The sequence below is a fragment of the Cuculus canorus genome, chromosome 1 (assembly GCF_017976375.1).
Source record: "Cuculus canorus isolate bCucCan1 chromosome 1, bCucCan1.pri, whole genome shotgun sequence".
NCBI lineage: Eukaryota > Metazoa > Chordata > Aves > Cuculiformes > Cuculidae > Cuculus > Cuculus canorus.
This window is the reverse complement of record NC_071401.1, coordinates 93,918,542-93,939,825: the sequence shown is the minus strand read 5'-3', so window position 1 is coordinate 93,939,825 and position 21,284 is coordinate 93,918,542. Positions and strand designations below refer to the sequence as shown.

General features: G+C 41.9%; 1 protein-coding gene across 6 annotated transcripts; it reads left to right on the top strand.

The window, feature by feature from the left end:
- Positions 1 to 66: 66 nt before the first annotated feature.
- On the top strand, positions 67 to 20,382 carry B3GALT5 (beta-1,3-galactosyltransferase 5). 6 transcript variants are annotated; one of them, XM_054086059.1, is made up of 4 exons: positions 67 to 86; positions 11,344 to 11,495; positions 14,720 to 14,909; positions 15,296 to 20,381. In XM_054086059.1, exons 3-4 carry the CDS (start codon positions 14,817 to 14,819, stop codon positions 16,250 to 16,252), a joined length of 1,050 nt encoding a protein of 349 aa, XP_053942034.1. In that variant the 5' UTR covers positions 67 to 86; positions 11,344 to 11,495; positions 14,720 to 14,816; the 3' UTR covers positions 16,253 to 20,381. The 6 variants fall into 6 exon arrangements, with proteins under 6 accessions (XP_053942034.1, XP_053942012.1, XP_053942030.1 ...); XM_054086037.1 differs by lacking the exon at positions 67 to 86 and adding an exon at positions 3,668 to 5,723; XM_054086055.1 differs by lacking the exon at positions 67 to 86 and adding an exon at positions 6,003 to 6,025.
- Positions 20,383 to 21,284: the final 902 nt, after the last annotated feature.

The following is a 21,284-nucleotide window of genomic DNA, read 5'->3' as shown; positions in this document are numbered from 1 at the left end:
GGGAGGGTTGAGAGCTGCACAAAGCCAGGGTTCACATCATGCTTGCAGCAGTGAGATGGCTTCAGTGTCTTCATAAAGCAACTTTGGTGAGTAGGAAGGCGCTTGGGAGAGAAATGCATAACTGTATTAATGGAGGTTAGGGCTAACATGTCCTCACAGCAGTGGCAAGGAAAACCCCAGGGCCCAAAGCTCCTGCACTGCGATCAGCATCAGGCACCCTCATGTGATGCACTGACGCAGAAGATATGAGGTCCTTGTCCTGACTTGCTCACCATCAAGATGAATGTGGACAAATTTTTGAGCAGCTTATTCAGAAGAAACTCAAAAGGCAGAACAATGGCAGTCTGTGTGTACTGACAGGGTCAAGGCAACTCCCCTAGGCAGGATGCAAACCTCAGCCAACGAAAGCATAGCAAGAAACAAGGCAACACACCTCTACAGTTTGGATGGTTAACTATTCAGGCAGCTTATCGGTAGAAGTAAAGGTTTTTTGAATTGCTCACAGGTCCTAAGTCAAGCTGGGCTTCCTTTCCGAAAGGCAGTCTGTTGTTCAGTCCAACCTCACCGAGTGCCGGTGAGATCTGTGGGGTGGTGGCCACTGGCACATGACAGCAAGGAGTTGGATGACTGCTGGTGCTGGCCCCTAACCCAAGCCTGGCTATGTGGTTTCCCAGAGGTACCAGGCACGACTGGGGCCGTTGGATTCATACCGGCTCTGCCCTCCACTGAGTGACAGCCAGCAACCACCCAGCCCACAGTGTCAACTATCTAAGGAAGAAACAAGCTGGAGCCTGTTGCTGTAAGCACGCTGCTGCTCCCACCCTGTAAGACTGTGCTGTAATGTGCTGTTTTGGCTTTTCTTAGGAGATGGATAGCTCCAGGCTCCACTAGTAATTAGCACTGGAAAAAATAATGACCGGAATGACAAAAGGCACTGGAAAAAATAATGACCGGAATGACAAAAGGCTGAGGATAGATTGGAGGTTTTATACAGGACGAAATGAAAAGCTGCTGTCCATACATCTCAGCTCTTGCACTGAGTTAGTGCTACTGTAAATAGATAAAGAATAGATTCACAGCTTCAGCAGGAGATGAAGACACTCCTGGACTCACTGAAGTTCTTTGTTGCAGTTTGCAAGGCCCATTCGTAGTCCCATATAGAAATAATTAACCTGTAAGAATTTGGCTTAGCTAACAAAAAATTCTTAGTGATGTATATTAAAGAAAATCAGAACACTTCTTACCTCTGAATAAAATTTTATTCACATATTAGTAGCATTCTTTCTTACTAACAAAGAGTAGAAGCTGGTATTAGGTGTGCATAAAGAAAAAAATATTAGGAACACTGTATCCTTTGTGAAGATCAATTCAAGAAGCTTTTAAAGACTGATTGATGTATTTAAGCAATTCCATTAAATGAGTTTTTAATGCCCTTTAACTGATTAGCTTTATTTATGTACACAAAATTAGGATGTCAATGACTGTGGGCAGTTTAAGATTTTTCCTGCCACATGAAATTATTATGGAAAACTGTTTGTCAAAGAGTTTTTTGCATGGCTATTTGGTCTCCAGCATATTCACCAATGGCTTCTTGCAGTGTGCTACAACTGAGGTTCCCCAGCCAGATGCAGAGAATGTGAAACAACTTAAAGAGTGAATTAGAGTCATATTAACACTCTGCATGCTTTTTTTTTTAAAGGGAGCATTGCTTTCCATAAACTTCTTTTAAGATGCACTTAATCCTTCTTATTTTCAGTGGTGTGCAGTAGACTGGTAGTGCCATCGCTGCTGTAGCACTGAACCAACCCTGCCAAAGGGGAAAACAGCCTTCTTTCTCTCAGACTCCATCTCTGTTTCTGTCCCAACCATCTGCACACGCCACCAAACACAACTGCACCTCGAAACAGCTGTACCCATCAGTGCACTGCAGAAGTCAGAGCAAATGGGATGTGAAGACAGGAGAATTCAGTTTCCTTTGCTTTTTAGGCAGTGGTTAGACCAGCATATCTAGATTTAAAAAATATTAGTCACTTTACCTACACGTGGCTTAAAACCCCACCTGCTGATTCATTTGAGTACAACAGAGAAGTGGGTAGGGTAAGGTACGGTAAGGTAAGGTAAGCAAGAAACAGAGAACACAGGGTAGGTGCAGGTCAGCAGGAGAAACCCTTCTGTGCTCAGAGGGATTAAAGCAGGGTGAAACACAGATCCAGGAGCATTGACCAGTGCAGGAATCAGCTGTGGGGAATAGTACACAATACTGGCTCCCCAGTTATTTTGTTAGCTGCTGATGCTGAAATGTATTTAAAGCTTGTTTGTACAAGTTATTGTAGAACTTTATATATTCAGATATAATTAAGTAAGCACTATTCCCATCTTCTCCCTCACAAGAGTGCTGTGATATAGATAAAGCTTTGTGCATAGTGAGGTATCTGATGTACCTAGTTTACCAACAGACTTCGCACCATCTGTCAATGATAGTTTTTGCATCAGTAAATTATAATACTGTAAATCTGGGGGTAGAAAGCATTTTGCTACTCTACAAATAGGTTTTATTGGTAATGATTTTTTCTCACATTAATCTGCACTGCCTTTAGAGCATAAACTGTGCCCATTGAAGCAACGATGCTGTTGTTTCAATGAAAGTTCTCCTGACTGAAATAAATCTGTTTAGATTCACTGTAGAAAAATCTTGAAAACTTCTACATGAAGATTGGATTTAATTTTGCATCACAGTGAATAGTCTTGAAACTTCCAGTGCAGCTAGGTAATAAAGCCATTAAACCATCCCTGCACCAAGCATGCAGCCTGTAAATCAGTCACCCTCTTCAGCTACGAGTGCTTCTCTGCCGTCCCCCACAGCTGTCTTATCAACACATGCATTCAGAAAATCCCAAGGACAGAGCTCCTATTCAAGATTTCCATAGTGCTACAAAACAAAAAACAGCAAACCTAGACCCAAACCAAACAATAGCATCTTTTGATGAGCATTTGCAGTCTGACCTTACCTCTGCCTGCCTTATGTTTGAACAAGCTCGTATGTGGAAATACGAACTGTCACTTAGCAAGGCCACATCCAAGCAATGTTACTTGGCAGGGGAGATGACAATATAGAATCACCAACGCAACTGGTGTTTCAAGCTGCCAGTTTCCTGCTTAAAGAAAAAAGGAACAACATGGATGGGGGTGCTGGGGGAGCTGAGTGTGGGGGTGACTGCAGTTTGGAAGTCAGAAATAAACCTTGGTTCAAGCCAAATATCCTGCTCTGCGAGACCCACCTCCTCTTGAGCCAGCTAAGCAACATCCGCACTCTCTTTTTTTAATTTGATCTGGCCTCTTTTGATGACTAAGCGAACAGGAAGATTATAGTTTAAGTATATAATTTTCATTTGATGTGACAGGTTAAAGCTACATGCATTTAGAGGAGGTTTAGGTTATTTCAGTTCAATTACAATGCAGATTTATACCCTGACTCACTCTTTGAGGCCTGACTTCATATAGACATATGTTGACTTCAATTTACTGCTAATGAAATACAGGAACATGTTTACATTAATCTGCTTAAATGCTTTGCTGGAGTAGGGGTGGACTTACACACAAACTGCAAACCTGAATCAGAATTACAGAGAAGCAGATTTTGCTAATTGTTTTTTTTTTTTCCAGCACAAAGGCTAGATATTTCGGAATTCATTTGTTTCTTCGTCCTCCCCCTGTCTCCCACCCCTACATTAGCTGGTGTAATCTCTGAGTGCAATGTGTGCTTTTCAGTGTGCGGAGACCAAACTCCCTCAAGTGTCCCTAGCTTCAGTGCAGGCTGAGACCTGCAGAGAAACAAACTGCTAAAACTCAGATAGCAAGCTGGGAGCAGTAACTTTTCACTGGCATGGCTTAAGGGAGTGGGAGGAGGGTTTATATGAATGGTAACACATTCCCATTTCAGTATGCTCCTTGGCTACGACTACCCTGAGGGCAGTTGGTGAGCAACGTGATGTACAGCAGCTGTGTGAGCAGAGGTGTGAGCCCTCTCTTGGTTTCTCACTTTCCATGGGAAAATATCCTGTGTTGGGGTGAAGGGCAGGAAATTAGCCAGCAGAACCTTTCATGTGTCCAGTATCTCTTTGAATTTGTGGGTCTGACTGTGACAAAGAAAGGGTTAGCCATTTCCCAGAACTAGAGGAAAGGATTTTTTAGGAACTCAGAGCACAAAAGAGATAGTCATATGTGCAGAAGGAGGTACATTCTAGGTGCCATAGCTAATGCTTCCATTTTAGAGGAAACTAAAGCTACCTGAGGAAGAAAAATGACAAATCCTCATGGATCCTTTTTGGAGCAGTCCTCTCTGTAGCAAATCTGGAAGTACACACGAACTTCTCCTCTTACCTGTGTTTCTCTCACAAAGTAGTACAAGCAAACAGTTCTTTCTATGTCTCCTTCACTACATCTATCCGTCTTTAGCCTTGGAGCAGAGAAGGAGGAGAAAGGGAGCTGCCAGCAGCCCATAGTGATTGATACCTCTCTTATTTTTTATGCTGCACTAGAACAACCTGTTTCAAAAATGGCAATGACAAATCAAAACAAATATTTCTTGCTAGAAATACAAACTCCCTGATTTGTCAGTGAGTACACCGCTATTAAATATGTTGCTTTAACCAAAACATTTATTTGGAAGTATTTTTTTCTGCTTGAGCTTTCAGCCCTTAGGAGAGAAATGTATTTCCACAAAGCCATTTGCTTCAATAATTGTTGTAACGTGAAATTTTCTTTCACTGATTACTGTCACCAGGGAATAGCTTGCGTATATGCAAAGGTAAAAATGCTGTGCTTCTCCATTTGTACCAAGAAGTATCAAGTGGCTCTGGAAAGAGACCGGGCCTCTCACCCGGACTTGGACCAGCCCTAAAGCAAAGGCTTGACTATGCCTGGGGTCAAGAGCTGTCCTGAACAGCAAAGTGTCAAGGACCAAGAAAACACAGCAATCAGAGGAGAGAGGCAATGAAGTGACCAGGCAGAGAGTGGAGACTGTGGACTAAGAGATGGGTGCTGCCACCCTGCCTATGCTGCTGCCTGGAGGTGCATGCAGGGTGATATTTGCTCCCCTCTGCCCTTCTAACCAGATTGTCATTCCTCATCAGGGAAAGCCCTGTGGCTTGGAGGGTGCCTCAATGCAGCCTTTTCAGCAGAGGGAGATTTCTCTCCCACTGGGCAAATGAAGGCAGTATCGCTCATAATTGGGATTGCAGAGCTGAACTTTCCCAGTGATGGAAAACGCTGTCTCTGCTCTGACACTATTCCATCTCCATGAGCCCCATTGCTGCACCTGGGAGCCCATTACCTCCTCCTCCCAGTAAAAATATTAAAAATAAAAACGTTTGCAGACAGTTCCTAACTTTCATTTCCTTGCTGGTGGAGCCACAGCAATACTGTCAGTCTGTTACTTACGGGAGAGAAGCAGGGAGACGGAGAGAGGGAGGGAGGAGAGACAGAGGGAAGAGGCAGGCAGGGAGCTTAGATTACCGCTGCCGCATCACTGCCTTCCCTCGCTTCTTGCTCCGGAGAGATCGACGATCATGCACCGCCTTGCCCAGGATGGCTGGGCTGCAGGGGGATTGGGGGCGACTTTCCAAACTGCATCCTGTGCCTGCCGCTAGGAAGGGCAGCCTGCCCGCTGCAGCTCCCGAGCAACACGGCCAGAGCTGCCGGAGGATGCTCTGCAGCCATCTGAGGTGAGGATGCACCCCTTTCTCTCCGTAACCCCAGCTGCAGGTATGACTGTGGGCAGGGGAGTTTGTTTGCCTATGGACGTGCCCTTGGACTCGCGCCACTGACTTTCCGAAACTCGCTGGGTTGGGAGAGTAAGTGAAGAGGGAGCTGCAGTTGTGATCCTGCTTCAAAGACTGAGATCAAAGCACAGACCTTCCTGTCTTGGAAAGTCACTCACTCGAGCTGAGTGGCATATGGCCATGCAGTGACCTGGGGTTCAGCGGGGGTTCCATCCTTGGACAAAACGGGCGATGAGTTCCAATGCGTGAGTAGTGGACTCGTTTGATGGTAAGAAGGTAGTTAATAAGTAATCTAATTTGCCAAAGGATTTAGTGCTTGTTTTAACGCGGGGAAACATTCTGGCAGTCTGGGAGCCTGTCTCCAGATAAAGACTAGGATCAGCTTGGACAAACATAGGGCAACGTTTTCCCTGCTTTCCTGTGCGTTTGCTGAGGCTCTGGATAAAACGCTTAAAAAGAAGATCCATAAAATATAGGTAAGTAATTAAAAAATCAACTATTGAACCTGATACTGCACACATTAATGTGCATAACCAGCACTTTTAAAGCCAAGTAGTTATTTACAAAGGATTTGCCAGAATAAGGGCCCCGTGGTGGGGTTTCTGTTCCTGTGATTTCTGCCTTAGCCCTGCTAATAAAAAATGGAGCTGGATACTCTCCCTCCTGGTTAGCACTTAGCACAGGGCTGAAGTGGTGAGGAGAGCATGAGTGGGTGTCCCTGGGCTGTTTCTGTCGTGGTGGAAACTGTACGATGCCCAGGAACATTGTTCTCCAAAAGTACCAGATTGCTTCTTTAACAGAGGTGTAAATGCAAAGACTTAGTTCAACTGTCATATCGCTGGGGAAGGATAGGATAGGATAGGATAGGATAGGATAGGATAGGACAGAAATATCACTTGGAAGGGAACTACAGATAAAGCTTCAAATACTAAAAAGTGTCTGTGCCAAGAGGCAGCATGAAGTGAAGGGGCTCTGACTGACTTATCCTGTGCAAGTACTGCCCTAGCTTAAAACGGGGAAAATCCCATCTAAAAGGTAGCATCCTGGCAAGTCCTCACCCTATAGTGATGTTGGTAGGGCTGAACAGCACTCTGTTTATGAGATATTTAAGAGTGACACTGGAATGTTTTTATGTAGATTTTTTCCTGTTTTGAACATTTTTTGTACAATCTGCATAGCTATTTCTTTTCTGCAGTGCTCCTTTACTTCTTATTTCATATGTCTTGAGGTTGTCATTTTCAGGTTTATTTTTCTTTTTCATTAAGATGATTCCAACATGTAGCACTGCTTGTAAGTCAGGGTGCAATAAATAATTTGTTTTGGGAAGACAGAGACACATATGTACAATTTCTGAAGGACAATGTTTCTATGTCTCAGAGAACCACGCTTTTGGAGTTGTAGCATTGACAGCAACAGCTTAAAGAAGAATTTTTCTCATTGTTTTATTTATTTATGAAGATAAGAGGGTGGCTGTGAGTTGGACTTTGTTCCTGCACAGCACAGTGAACCTCATGGGTTTATACTGGTTAAGACTGCTCCAATTAATCCTATTGTGGACAATTTCTTGTCTTTGATGAGATCTGGAGTTCAGAATATAGCAAGTAAAACAGTAATTGTAGTAGAACATCTAGATTCATGAGGCGATTCTTAGAAGATAAATATGCTTATTAGCATCAGTGACATCTGAAAGATGGAGGTATTTTAGGAAGAGAGTGAGCATTCGAAGAAACAAGTCTATTAACATTGAAGAGACACCAGAAAAGGGATGTTTGGTACATAGGGACTGAAGGGAAAACAGAGATGGAAAGATGATTTTTAGGCTGAATATTTGGAAAAAATAACTACGAATATGAGAAAAGATCCTTCTAGAAGAACAAGGAGGGAGCGCTGTCGAGGCACTGCCATTTTCTCTGCTTGTCAAAGTGTATGTCTCTTTGCTGGTTGCCTGCCAGCTGTGTTTGGATCTCCTGTGGAAGTGGATTAAGACAAAACTGTCCAAATATGTTCCTAAAATGGGCAAAGAGGAGCAGCACTTGGAGCTGGACCGTAATGCCTGTCTTGTATGGTTTTCCTGTGCCGATTGTCTGATATGTGCACCAGTCCATATCGTAACTGCCACTGCGACATCTTTCTCTTTTCTCTGGAAAAGAGATCTGGCCTTACTTTAGTCAGGCTGACATTTTGGTAGGCTTTTTAGGGCCAGGATTCCTGAAGAGAATTTTGCAGGCAGCTTGAAAATGCAAAATGATATTTTAAAATAGAAGTAAGCTTTCCTGACTTGGCTGAAGTCCCTGGAAATATATTTCTTTTCTGCTCTTCAGATGCAGCACTTCTTTCCTGTGACATTATGGGAGCAGATACATCTCCTGCCAAACTTTTGGTGGTTTTGAGAGAAAAACTGCATTTTGGTCTGAGAACACTCTTTGGCTTTCCTAAATGAATGTCATGAGCCAGTGTTCACAGTTGGGTGGTTGAGATCAAGGTGCACCAAGAGCTAATGGCTCTTGATGATTTCTTCAACAAAAAGGAAGATGCAGCCTTTGATTCAGAAGATCTGCATGCCACAAACACCTTCCCTCTATGAGAACACCCTTACCATGATCTTTATCCTCCTTTTGTCATCTGCCACTTGGGCACTCTTGGAGGCGGAAGCCAGAGGCCTTCTGAACCTCTGTTCTGGGCCTTTGCAACTATTTTAGTCATGGAAATCTCCACATACAATATCTGATATCTCCAGTTCAATATATGAACTGGAAAGACTGTGTTTTTGAGTGCACAAGACTCTCAAATATTTATTCTTTCCTTGTAATAATAAAGACGCACCTTTTAAACTGGTGAATGTTGCACATCAAACTTCTACTATGTCTGTGTGTTCCTTCTGAGAGCACTACCATGTTAAGGTTTAGTTTATATGCAAATGTCGATACTGTAGTTAACCACCCGTACATTACTCTTTGCAGTACAGAAAGCATGATATGGAGGTAGAAACGGTGGAAATTTTTCTTTGAAGAGATAAGGTTAAGGAATTAGAGTCTCTTTTTTTTTTTGATCATGGTTTTTCTTTGATTGCTGGGAAGTTTCTTTGCTTGTTATGGCTATCCCAGAGTTTAAGCTGTGTTGGTCATGCTGCTTAAAAAATACAGTTGTATGCATATATCTGTATGCATATATCTGTATGCGTCTGTATTACGTATATATGCACGTGAATTCCTTGGGGTTAATATTAGTCTAGAATTTAACATATATGGTAATATATGTTTCCCTAGTACTATTTAGTTCCAAACTTATTTCTGCTCTTCTATTTTTTTTTCCTTACTAAAATCCAAATTAATAAATAAAACCAGCACAACGTTCTACAAAGAAGATTCAATCTGCTGTTAAAGTTGCAGGGGTCCATCGGCTAAATGGGTGTTAGTAGCACAACAACAAAGCATAAACCAGACAACATAGTAGGATTTGCAAATAAATAACAGTAGTGCTCCTTTTCTATCTGTTGTCTAATGGATTCCTTACAGTGTAGGGTCTAGAGATGGGAACTCCTGCCTGGGTGTGTGGCCATGGACAGGTGGTTTACCCACTCTGCAGAGTCAAGTGTGCAGCCATAAAACATTGTGGCCTTTCTGTAGAGCACAAGGCTTATTTTCATCATCAAAATCACCCTCCATCAGAGAACCTCTCCCCGTGCACACCCCATCCTGGCAGGCCAGGCATAGTGCAGAGGTACCCTTGGAGGAGCTGAGGAAGTTAATCCCCTCAACAGTGTTGTAATAAGAAAAGATAAAATAATTTTTTTTTAAAAAGTGTCAAAAATGACAAAAAAAGATTTTTTTAAAAAAAAGAAGGGAAAGGATTTGTCTGTAAACAAAATGCCTAGCAACTCAGTGCTTCAATAACAGGAACTGGCATGTACGAAGAAGAGGAACAACGTCTTGCTTTAACACATTAACAAGGAGAGACAATTCTGATAGCAGAGGCCAGTGAGAGGTAGCAGAAGGAAAAAAGTTTTCCATGGTCTGTCAGTAAGGGCAGCAGAAGTTGTATTTCTGTTGTCCTTTACCCTTTCTGGTCTTCCATCCTTCTTGTCTGATGTATGGTCTGGGTGAGGACATGGTTAATACACATTACCATAAAACCTCTCTCTGAAAAGTGACATTTTAAAGTGCCAGATAGGGGATGTTTAACCTCATCACCTTAGTGGCTGTTTGCATGCAATTCCTTCAGTTGGAAATGACACCACTGGCTTGAGAGGCTCCACAGGACAATGCCACAAGAGCACGTAGTGCAGAAGAAGCCAGTCAGTGCTCCCAAGGGATGAATCAGGGTAGTGTTTCACTTCATTACCCTTTATGACAAGCAGGGGTTCATCACTACTATGTTTGGTAGTCGTGTGTGGGACCTGAGCGGGCACTGTTGTATCTGACAACGTCTGGTAGGCACCGGGCAGCATCCTGCTTCAGGAGCAAGGGGATGGCTGAAAGCTACTGGGCCAGGGGCATCTGGTTATTCCTTTCCTGACTTCTGGGCTTGAGCTAAGGGAGAAACGCAGCCACCCACTGGATGAACAACTTAGTCTCTGTAAACATGGTGGTCTGGTCTCTGCCAAACCCACAGCCTCCCCAGAGACGATGTCTTTGAAAGATCCAAGCTGGTCCCTTCTCCTCTGAAATGCTTGCATTTAGGTAAAAATAAATGCTTCCTGCTGTACTTGACATTTTCTTATTATCTATGCATGTTTAATCCCTCTTCATGTCCTGCTGAGCTTCTGAGAAACCAATTTAGAGGCTTTATTTTTAAGAAAGTCAGAAGTTAGCAGGTGTTACTAGTACTTATACTAGGGCACATGTTAATTTTGATTACCAGGAAAGGAAAAATGGCAATATGACTGCTGATTTGAACTGGGCAGTATTTGAGGCCCTAAGTCCTCATTGCACATTTTAATAGTGCCTCCGCTTTTGGGTCTTCCTTGTTGCAGCTTCCTGTGTCTCTACAGACAACTCTTGCAGATGGTCAAAAGCATTTCAGTCACTTGTGGTTTGGCTTGTTCCCTGGCTGATGTGTGTGAACTTAGTAAAACTAACACCCACCCATCAGCGACATGACTGTAGCTTTGCCCCAGAAAAATGAAGACAACTTTATTTCTTTTTAAACTGATATTTTGAATCTTTTTCTCAGGAGTACTGTAGACCTACTTACCTCTCTTTTCCTCGGGCCAGATTGCTTTTCCTGATCTATGTGGCATATAGCCTTGATCTCTTGGTGCCATTTAGATAATTATACTCATTAACACACCTAACGGAGGAGGTGTCAGGTTAATTTTTATGGAATAATTAGACTTTGTCACAGGAGCTACCTTGGCCCTGTCACTGTGCAACCTGAAGGAGTTACACAGGATCAGTGGTGTGAACAGAGGGATCTATTGCCAGTCTTGTTACCATGGCAGAACACAAGAGGAAGTTCATGCCATTGGAGGAAATAGATACTTGCAAAGTTGAGGACTGCAGTTTGTTTGTTTTGAATTACAGACTTTAACTACCTTCTTCTTTTCTTCCTGTGTTTATTTCAGGCGTGTGTGACAAGAACACTGGGCTGCGGGCTCCTGTAATCCACATCGCTTGGATCTCAGGCTTTCATGCAAACCTTGTTTGGATCTGCGCAAAGCCGTGAAACACCACACCAGCCTCTTTTAAAAAAAACGCTGCCTAGGACAAGAAGCAGGTAATCTTTTGACAGTTCCCTATATAAATTATTTTGCAGTTGGAACTATAGGAGATGGAAAAAGCTTTGAGATAGTAACAAACTGGAGTTTCTGTCTCAGATCAGAGGGAAAACTGAAGTATAACTTCCTGTGAAAGGATATTCTATAAAACCTAAAGTATTTGTTCTGATGCAACAATAGGAGCTTCTGTTCAAAATCACCTTTAGAAATGAGGTTGGTTGCTAGTAACTCTCCATTGCTTTCTGGACCACCTCCTGTAGAATTATTTTTCACTTCATATTAGCATCTCCAGGGCTTTCCCATGAAGATACATGCACACAGGCTGGAAATCTTGAATCACAGACTACTTGTTTCTCAGATGCAGGCAAAGGAGAAAAGATACAGTGACAGATGATTTAGAAACCATAAGCCTTGTCACACCTAACTGATGCTCATATCTCTGCTGTAGAGCAAGGTGCTTTAGGTTGGATGGTGACTGTTTTTTGACAGTAACATGACAGAAGCTGTTCTTTTCCAGCTGTCCTTCATATATAACCATTCTATCAGGCAGTGGGAGTGGCAGAGCATTTATTTCACCCAGAAAGCTGAACATATTGTTCACAGGAAGGGTGAGACTTGGGGCAGGGGCATAGCATTCCAGAGGTAAGGAGCTGATATCAGGATGATTTAATTCCCAGATATCCCAACTTAAGTGGTCCAAGCCAACAACCTATCTGTGTTAATATAAAGCACTTTTTAACTTTCAGAATTTTCCCAATTCATCTGATAACAAGAAAGAAAGTGATGTTTTTAAAAGGAAAAATGGCTTCAGTGAGAGGAAGCTGGTCTTCTCTCTGTCATGTTTTCCCTTGACCTTCTTCCATTAAAGGCCAACCTTGTAACATATCACCAAGCTTGGGTGCTTGGGACATCAAGGCTGTGCCTCTGCAAATGCATCTTTTCCAACAGCCCCCTCGTCACACTATGGGCTCCTGCGGGCCTCAGGGGCACCTGGGGCAACTCTTCCCTTCTGAGCTTTGAAAAAATTAAAGACAGGGCTGTTAGAAGATACACTTGTTGCATTCCCACCAATACCCGATGTGTTTACTGAGTTTACCTGAAAAGGGGGGTTTAGGGAACTGGTGCTCTGCTGTGCCTGGTCTGGGGACTTGTGTGGGTCTACAGGGCTGGGGGCTGTAGTGAGGAGCTGCAGCAGGAGCAAATGACCAAGTGGGGTGCACCATGTTAGTTGGATGGATCCTTCCTACACATGGCTCGGGACGTGGAGAGAGTTGAGACTCCAAATTGGAACACTCAAGATGCTACTGGTGGAGTCTGAGTAGTTGCCAGCCTTCCATAATGCACTCTGCAAATACCTCTGTGGGTGTTAGCAAATATTTCAGTAGAGAAAAAAATATTATTGGTTCCAGATAAGCCCAGGTTTACTTTTGGTGATTAAACTGATGAAAAAAGATGGTACGTTACAACTTTCACACAGAACCAAATAAGACTTTGTTCCAGGAAGTGTGTGTTATCAAGGCTGCTACCTATGTGTTGGCAGTAGGCTGACACCTGCTGTGATATAATAGATGTACGTACGTGTGATTTTCGCATTTTCTGAAATTTATTTTAGAGTTTACATCAATTTTGCCCGGGTGAATATGTGTGTGCATTCATATATCCGAGTAAGGTATGCTTCCTCACACATGAACTGAAAAAGGAAAATAGTCTGGATCAGGATAGGCAGTATGTTAAGTACATGACAGAACATACACTGGGAGCCTGCTCTCCCAGATGTCCAGAATAAGGACCCTTTTAATTTTTTTTAGATCTATTACCTGTGACTGAACCTAGAAACAAGTAAGAAGTAAATATGGCCAAGTCACATTAGTCTGATTCTCCTGAAATATGGTAAAATGAGTATGGCTTCTTGCTTTTGAGTATCTCTGAAAAAGCATTTTCATAGAAAATTGCTCTCAATTGCTTTATTAGTTCATTATTTGAAGGGCTTTTGTTTGCACATCTTCTGGAATTCCTGTGACGGAGAAATGTCAGACACTCAAACAGCCTTGTGAGAGCCAGCAACAGGAGTGAATCTCTCCCGCAGCAATATTGTCAACCTCAGAACTCCATCTTTTCCTGAAAACACTATTTTCAGGATATTCATGTGCTTCCCTACAAGCCACTAAATAACATGAGAACAGATGCAGAGTAGATTTTTCATACTCTTTTGTGTATGTTTGTCTGTGTGTATATATATCTTTATGCATATGTATATTCGTGCACATCTTTACATACGTATTTAATTAAAGCAGTTTTTAAGCTAATCTCAAGACTACTGTGAGTTATGCATATGAAAAAAACCCACACCTGAGGAACAGCATATTTAAAGATAAAGCTAATTTAAGCATAAGTGGCAGAAGAAATGTGAACCTTTAAAATATTTTCAAAATTCCTTATTGAATCCTTCAAAAATACATTTCACTGTAGCAGGAATTTTAGTAAAACAGGATTCCAGTTCTACTTGTTTCATGCTTTTGAGAATATCAACTCAAGCTAATAGGACTATTCTTATGGGTAATTTTGTCCCAGGAACACCTGGCTGGACTTTAGAGTGAACTTAATCCTGTAACACAAAACCTTTTCATTGCTTGGAAAGGGGAATTGGAGAAAAAGGAGGGCACTAACATGGTTTTGGGGAGTCTAGGCAGAGCATTTCTGGTCAGAAGGTAGAAATCAAATTTCAATGAAATCTACAGGTCTGGAGCACATAAACTTTTCTTGCTGTACTTTTAGATAGGAAGACAGATCCAATTCTTTGTAAAGAAGTAGGGAAGCAGATGGGAATGCCCTTCCCCCTAGTAAAAATTTCCCCATCCTAGTGCTCTAAATAGTTGTCAGTGGACCCACGGGTTAATGAAATGAGTAACTAACTATACTCTCCTCATGAGGTTAATTTATGGAGATGTGTAATTTTGTTGACACTGTAACATTTTTGGGTTTGCTTTGATAATTTTTCTCTCTCAAAATTTATACAAGATTTGTAGCCAGATACACAGCACATTAATTTGTAACACGGATGACTGAATGACCACCATTGTTATTGTTTGGATGTCTTTCACCTAGAAAAGAGAGGTGGTACTGACAACCCCCTTCTTACCTCAGCATTCCTCAGTGAGTCACCTAAACTCTGAAAACGTCAAAACATCCAAATAATCTGATCCACTGTCATTTTTCCAAGCAGCTGACCCAACGTCAAATGCGTGACTCATGGGCCCTCCAGCAAAAAGATCGGGAGCATTTTCTTGGTCCATGCAAAAGCTCCACAGGACGCAAAGAAGATGAAGACGGGAGGAACCTGTCAGGGTCTGCCAGCTGTCCAGCACTTACTGGCTCTGGGACACAGGCACCTTTCAAACACATGGAGAAACATGGTATTTACAAAAACCTATTGCTATTATTCTCTCTCATCTGACATGGGCACGTATCTGGTGCTTCTCCACTGTCTGGCTTGTGAGAGCCCCAATGGGTCAAAGTCATGGTCTGTAAAATACTGGAAGTGGGAAGAAGGTCTGAAGCATCAGCCAGGGCAACCTGATATCAGTGGACTCACTTGTATGGGTTTCTGAGATATGCTGGCTTGGGGGGCATATTCCAGTAAGCACGAGTGTGGATTTTATTGCAAACAGAACATCTTGTGGGAATTATATTGAGAGAAATGTCTGTAGACGAGTGCCCTGAAATGGATTTTGATATACAGCACTGAAAGGAACGAGATATTATTTTTTCTTGATGTGCTGTTCCTTCTTGTTTCTTTCAGGTGGATTTCAGGAAATTCAGGCTGTTTGTTTGCCTTGTAGGGCTCAGCTGTGCTAGCTTCTGGGTTTTTTACAACAATGTGACCAAATCCTGTATATTCTGTGAAAACAGCCAAGATTACATATCCCTCCCTGAGACTTTTAGGAGATTTGAAGGAAATTTCTTACAGCTCCCAGATATAGACTGCCATGAGAACCCACCTTTCCTTGTCCTGCTTGTAGCATCATCGTACCACGACATCCATGCCAGGATGGCCATCCGGCAAAGCTGGGGGAAGGAGAGAACAGTTGCCGGCAAGCGCCTGGTCACATATTTCCTCCTGGGAACCACTGTGAATCTCAGTCAGCAGGCTGATATCGCTGCCGAAAGCCAAAAGTATAAAGACGTTATTCAGAAGAATTTTACAGACACATACTACAATTTAACTCTGAAGACCATGATGGGAATTGAATGGATTCACAGATTTTGTTACCAGTCCAGCTTTGTGATGAAAACTGACACAGATGTGTTTGTCAATGTTTTTTACCTCACTGAGCTTCTTCTAAGGAAAAAGAGGACCACTAGATTCTTCACAGGCTTTTTAAAACTGCATGAGTACCCTATACGGATAAGGAAGAGTAAGTGGTATGTGAGTAGAGAAGAGTATCCTGGAAAGACCTACCCACCGTTTTGCTCTGGGACTGGCTATGTTTTATCCACTGATGTTGCTAGTCAGATCTATAATGTTTCAGAGAGTATTTCATTCATTAAACTGGAGGATGTATTCATAGGATTGTGCCTTGCCAAATTAAAAATTCAGCTGGAGGAGCTTCATTCGGAGCAGACGTTTTTTCCGGAAAAGATTAGTTTCTCTGTTTCTCGCTTTAAGAAAATCGTGATGTGCCATGAAGTAGAACCATCCCAGCAACTGAGCTACTGGAACAATTTAGTGACAGATAATTATGGAGAAGTGCTCTAGCACCTTCCCTGCATGAATTAACAAACTGAAATGCTCCAGAATTATTTTTTTTTTTTTGGAAGATGAAGGCATGCAAACCTGCCCTCCAAATCTTGCTGCAACAGGACTGGAGCACTTTTGCAGTGCCAAACTAAAGTTCAAAGTACTTTCATTCAGAGAAAATTTGCACTGTCTTCCTAGTCCCTCTTGACAGATTTCTTCATTTACACCCATCTGTGCAGGCATTTAAGGAAAAGTGTTTGTAGCTGTCAGGACATTCACCTTCTAGTACAGGGAACTGCAGCCCTGCCCTTGCAGAGAGCTCTGTGTGGGCAGAACTGCATGCTAGCACAGATCCCTCCTTCAGGCTACACAAATTTTTGGCAGAAAGTGAACAATTTGCCAATGCATTGCTCTTGGGATAACCCTAGGTACTGCAGGTCACTTGGTGGATGCGTGAGACTACCGCATTTGTTATCTTATACACGATTCCTACTGAAAATGTTATGCAATAGAGCTGTATCCATTCTCAGTGGAGTGTCCTAGTCTTTCTACTAAAATGGACCCCAGACACATCTTTTACATCTGTGTTTCACTTTGGTTTCTTTACAGTAATGGTAAAGTGTTTGCTGAGGCTAAACTAGAGTCGCTTACAGTGAGCTAAACAATAATTCTGATTTAGAGCTTTTTCCCTACAAGGAACTGAGTGTGTAAGGAAGACTTTACTGAGTGCATAAGCAAGACAAGTGGGAAAATGTGCCCAAGTAATCGTTCAGACTGGAAGCCTCATTTCTTATTTCATTACCAAGAAAAGACTCATGAAATCACTAGGACGTTTGTTGTTTTCAGAGATAAGGAATTCAATTTTTACAGTAGATGCTATGAGAAAGGCATTTAAGTTATGGGGAGGGAGAAATGTGTTCATAAAATCATGCCTTATGTAAAACTCCTATTTGATTTACTTTCATGCAGAGAAAAGGTTGGTTTTACCAGCCAAGAAGTATTGAAAACCTATACTATATGTGAAATACTTCTTTCAGAGAAGAGTGGGGTTGCTCCTAGGGGAAGATGAGATGGGACCTGAGGGGATCCAACACCCAGCAGGGCTCAACCCCACACACCCACATGGGGGAGCAGGACAAATCTGCAGATGATGGTCAGGTGCAACCAAAAGTCATGATCATAAGGCAGTATGAGTGATGAGGTGATGAGGTCTGAGGTCAAGCCAGCAATGGACGGGCCCTGGTGATGACAAGTGAGGGTCAGAATCAGACCCAGTGAGGGTCAGAATCAGACCCAGTGAGGGTAACCAGGTCCAGACACTGTCCCAGGATGACAGAACATGGCCCTGGGGATGGGGACGTATACATGGTGAAAATCATGGAAGAAAGACAGGGAAAGAGACTTTATTACTTAGGGTTTTTTAAATTTTCATTGTTTATTTTCTTTTTACTGAAGTTTGTGAGTACTGTCCAAGTGACCTTTTTTACTTTTACCTGTGTCTGAAGAGCAGGATGATTATTTTCAAAGGGAATACACCCTATCCTGTTTAACAGTGGTAATAATGTATTACTTGTTTTCTTCTAATGTAGTGTAACTTGAGCTCATGTGCTTATTTTTGAAAACTGATGATGAAAGATATTATGTTGATTTGATTGGTAGAAGAATAATCTTCTTTATTTTAAGTTTCCCATTCAGGAAATAGCTGTGCATATGGTGTTTGCGGGGATATGGCTAACCAGGTGGTAGGGTGGATGACCAAGGAGGTGTTTGCTTTTCTGTGGGGTGGACAGCCCTGCTCTGGGTTGAACAGCACATCACCATCTCCCATCTCAACTTTGTAGGTCTATCTGCCCTTGGACTCAAAGCCTTGCTGTAGTACATCTAGTTTTGCTCTTGCCTTTAGTAGGTGTGATGGGTCAGACAGATAAAGCCTAGCAACAGCATTTTAATCACTATTCTTTCCATGTAACCTGTAGGAATGTCTTTTTGGTATTCATTGCTGTTGCACCCAAGGTGCAAACTGGCTATTGCTTTAATTTAGGGGAAAATGTAGAGCATAAAGGAATGCTTCCTGGCCTCTCCTAGCTTCCTTTCTTGTGGGTGTGGGGTCTGCTGGGACAGCATAATACAGCCCAATGTTCATCCTAACCTCTTCTTGCTCTCAGAGAAAATAATCGTGCAGTCCCTCGTGGGTCTCACTTCCACCTCTGTGCCTGGTGCCGATGTTATCCCAGCTGGCAGGACCAGTTCAATGCAGTTCTATGGAGCCTGTGTCTCAGCAAAATAGCTATTCATTTACATACGGATATGTCGACTTGTTCACCTCCACCAAGTGATGAGTTCCAAGAATTATGGTGGTAGCTGGCTCCTAGGATAGTGCAGCTGCTGTTCTTCTGACCGGCTGAATTTGTGGCCAAATTGTAGGTCTCCCATTTAGAGGCAGTATTTTGGGTTGCTTCCCTGAACAATGACTGCTTGTGAGTGGCATTAATAAATATCTTACCTGAGCAGATTTGTATCATCATCAAAAAAGTTATCCTTGAGGGCCAACTTCTGCTAGACTTCTTGACTGTGTTTTTCATTTTAGTTCAGGAGTGTTCCTAATTACTTGAATATAGTTAAGAATTGGGAAGATTGTGCTATCCTGTGTTTGTTAATCACATTTGCAGATGCTACCACTATATTTTTGGGGCTAAATTCATAGCTACAATGCCACTGGGAATAAGATCTTTAGGCATGTTTCATGAAACTATCCCATTCTGGATACTGTTTCCAAGGAGTCTATCTGTAATTTGAAGTGACCTGTACGAGATACTTCTCTTTTGTTACTGCATTTGAAATATTTTCTCGTCACTGAATATATATTGTTGAGCATCTAACAGCCTGCCTATCTGAAGCATTTGGCTTGTCACTGCTAAATCTCTGATGAGGAGCAAATGAGTACAGGTTGAAATCTTATAGATTCAGATAGCCTGTTTTTCTCCTTTTCACAAATTACCTTCCCAACTGAACGCCTTCAGTTGTTGCACATTATTTTCCTCAACATACCATTTTCTTTGTGCTCCCATAAATTAGAAATTGATTTAATAATTCTGTCCATTCAGTAAGCTGCTTTGAATAAGAATATACTAAATGAATATTTAATTACTTAAAATATAAGGTTATCCTGCTGCAAGAGGTAATTTAAGAAAAGTAGATGATTGCAGGTAAGGCAAATTCATTTATTCAAACCAAGCCACCATCCTAGTCTGTTTATACATATCAGCTAAATGAAATTAGCTTTTGCAGCTTGGGCCTCAGATCACGATTTTTAAAAACAATCAAAACAGTTTTAGTGGCCTTTTGCCAAATTATGTGCATTTTCCTATAAAAGGCCATCAAAAGAAGATCAGAAATCTAACTAGAACTGCAACCACAATACTGCAGTGTACATTACTTACTTATAAAGTTTTGTATAGGCTAATAAAATAGCTTAGGCAATTTCGGGGGACTTTATCTGTAAAAGTAGTGCACTAACCTAACATTTTTATGCTTTCAGTGTCACATGATCATTAAATATTTTTTGTTTTTTAATAACTCTGAAAAGTTACTCTGAAAAGTTACTCCATCACTTCTCATTTAGTAGGAAGGAGTGAAAAAGTCAACAGAGCTCATAGTGTCTTAGAGCTGATTAGAGATGTGCATTTCAGCATACTCTGTTTCTGCCAACACAGGATCAGGTTTTGTATACAGAAAACTGAATATATTTTTCACAACTCTAACTCATCGACCAATGTATTCTTAATTTAGGTTAGGATTTTTGAAAATGTTTGTAAATTGTTTGCCACACATCTTACCTGATTCAGTATTACTGAAGAGGTAGAAGGCTTCTAGTCACTTTTGAGAATACAAAGTAGATTTTTGTAATAAAACGTTTGCCTTACATAAAAACTGAATGGAACACAAGGGCTAACTGTCTGTAAAGGATCTGACAGGAATGCTGCTCTTCTTGGGTTTGTGCGGGTTACTATATAATGTTAATATAAAATGTGTGACAATGTTCACATTATTTGCATAGAACATGAGAATGTTAAGCTGACTATTCAATGTATGATATTTTAGTAAAGTATTTTGTTATCTCAGTTTTGTGTGTTCACTTCTCTTTTCAGTTTTGAATGTATTAACATTTTGGGATGTAGTCAAGTAAGGAGGCTTGCTCTTTTTCCAGTTAAAATAAATAGAATAATAATTATAGAATCACTTATGTTGGAAAAGACCTTGAAAATCATCAGGTCCAACCATAAACCTAACCCTGCCAAGTTCACCACTACACCACTAAACTGTGTCCCTTAGTGCTACAGCTACACATCTTTTAAACATCTCCAGGGATGGTGACTCCACCACTTTCCTGGGCAGCCTGGGCTTGACAACCCTTTCAGTGAAGAAATATTTCCTAATATTCAGTCTAAACCTCCCCTGGCACAACTTGAGGTCATTTCCTCTCATCCTATCACCTATTACTTGGGAAAAGGGATCAACATGCACCTTGCTACAATTTCCTTTCAGGTAGTTATAAAGAGCAATAAGGTCTTCCCTCAGGCTCCTTTTCTCCAAACTAAACAAATCCAGTTCCCTCAGCCACTCCTCATAAGACTTGGTCTCTAGAACCTTCACCAGCTTCATTGCACTTCTTTGCATGTGCTCCAGCACCTCCATGTCTTTCTTGTAGTGAGGGGCCCAAAACTGGACACAGAGGTGCAGATTCACCAGGGCTGAGTACAAAGGGATGATCACTTCCCTGGTCCTTCTGCTGGCCACACCATTTCTGATACAAGTCAGGATGCTATTTGCCTTCTTGGCCACCTGGGCACACCACTGGCTCATATTCAGTTGACCAACACTCCCAGGTCCTTTTCTACCAGAGAGATTTTCAGCCACGTTTCTCTAAGCCTGAAGTGTTGCATGAGGTTGTTGTGTGCTCAGTGCAGGACCCAGCACTTAGCATTGTTGACTCTGAATCTGTTGAATTTTCTCCCCTTCTCTAAAATGCCTTAGTATGTACATCCCAATA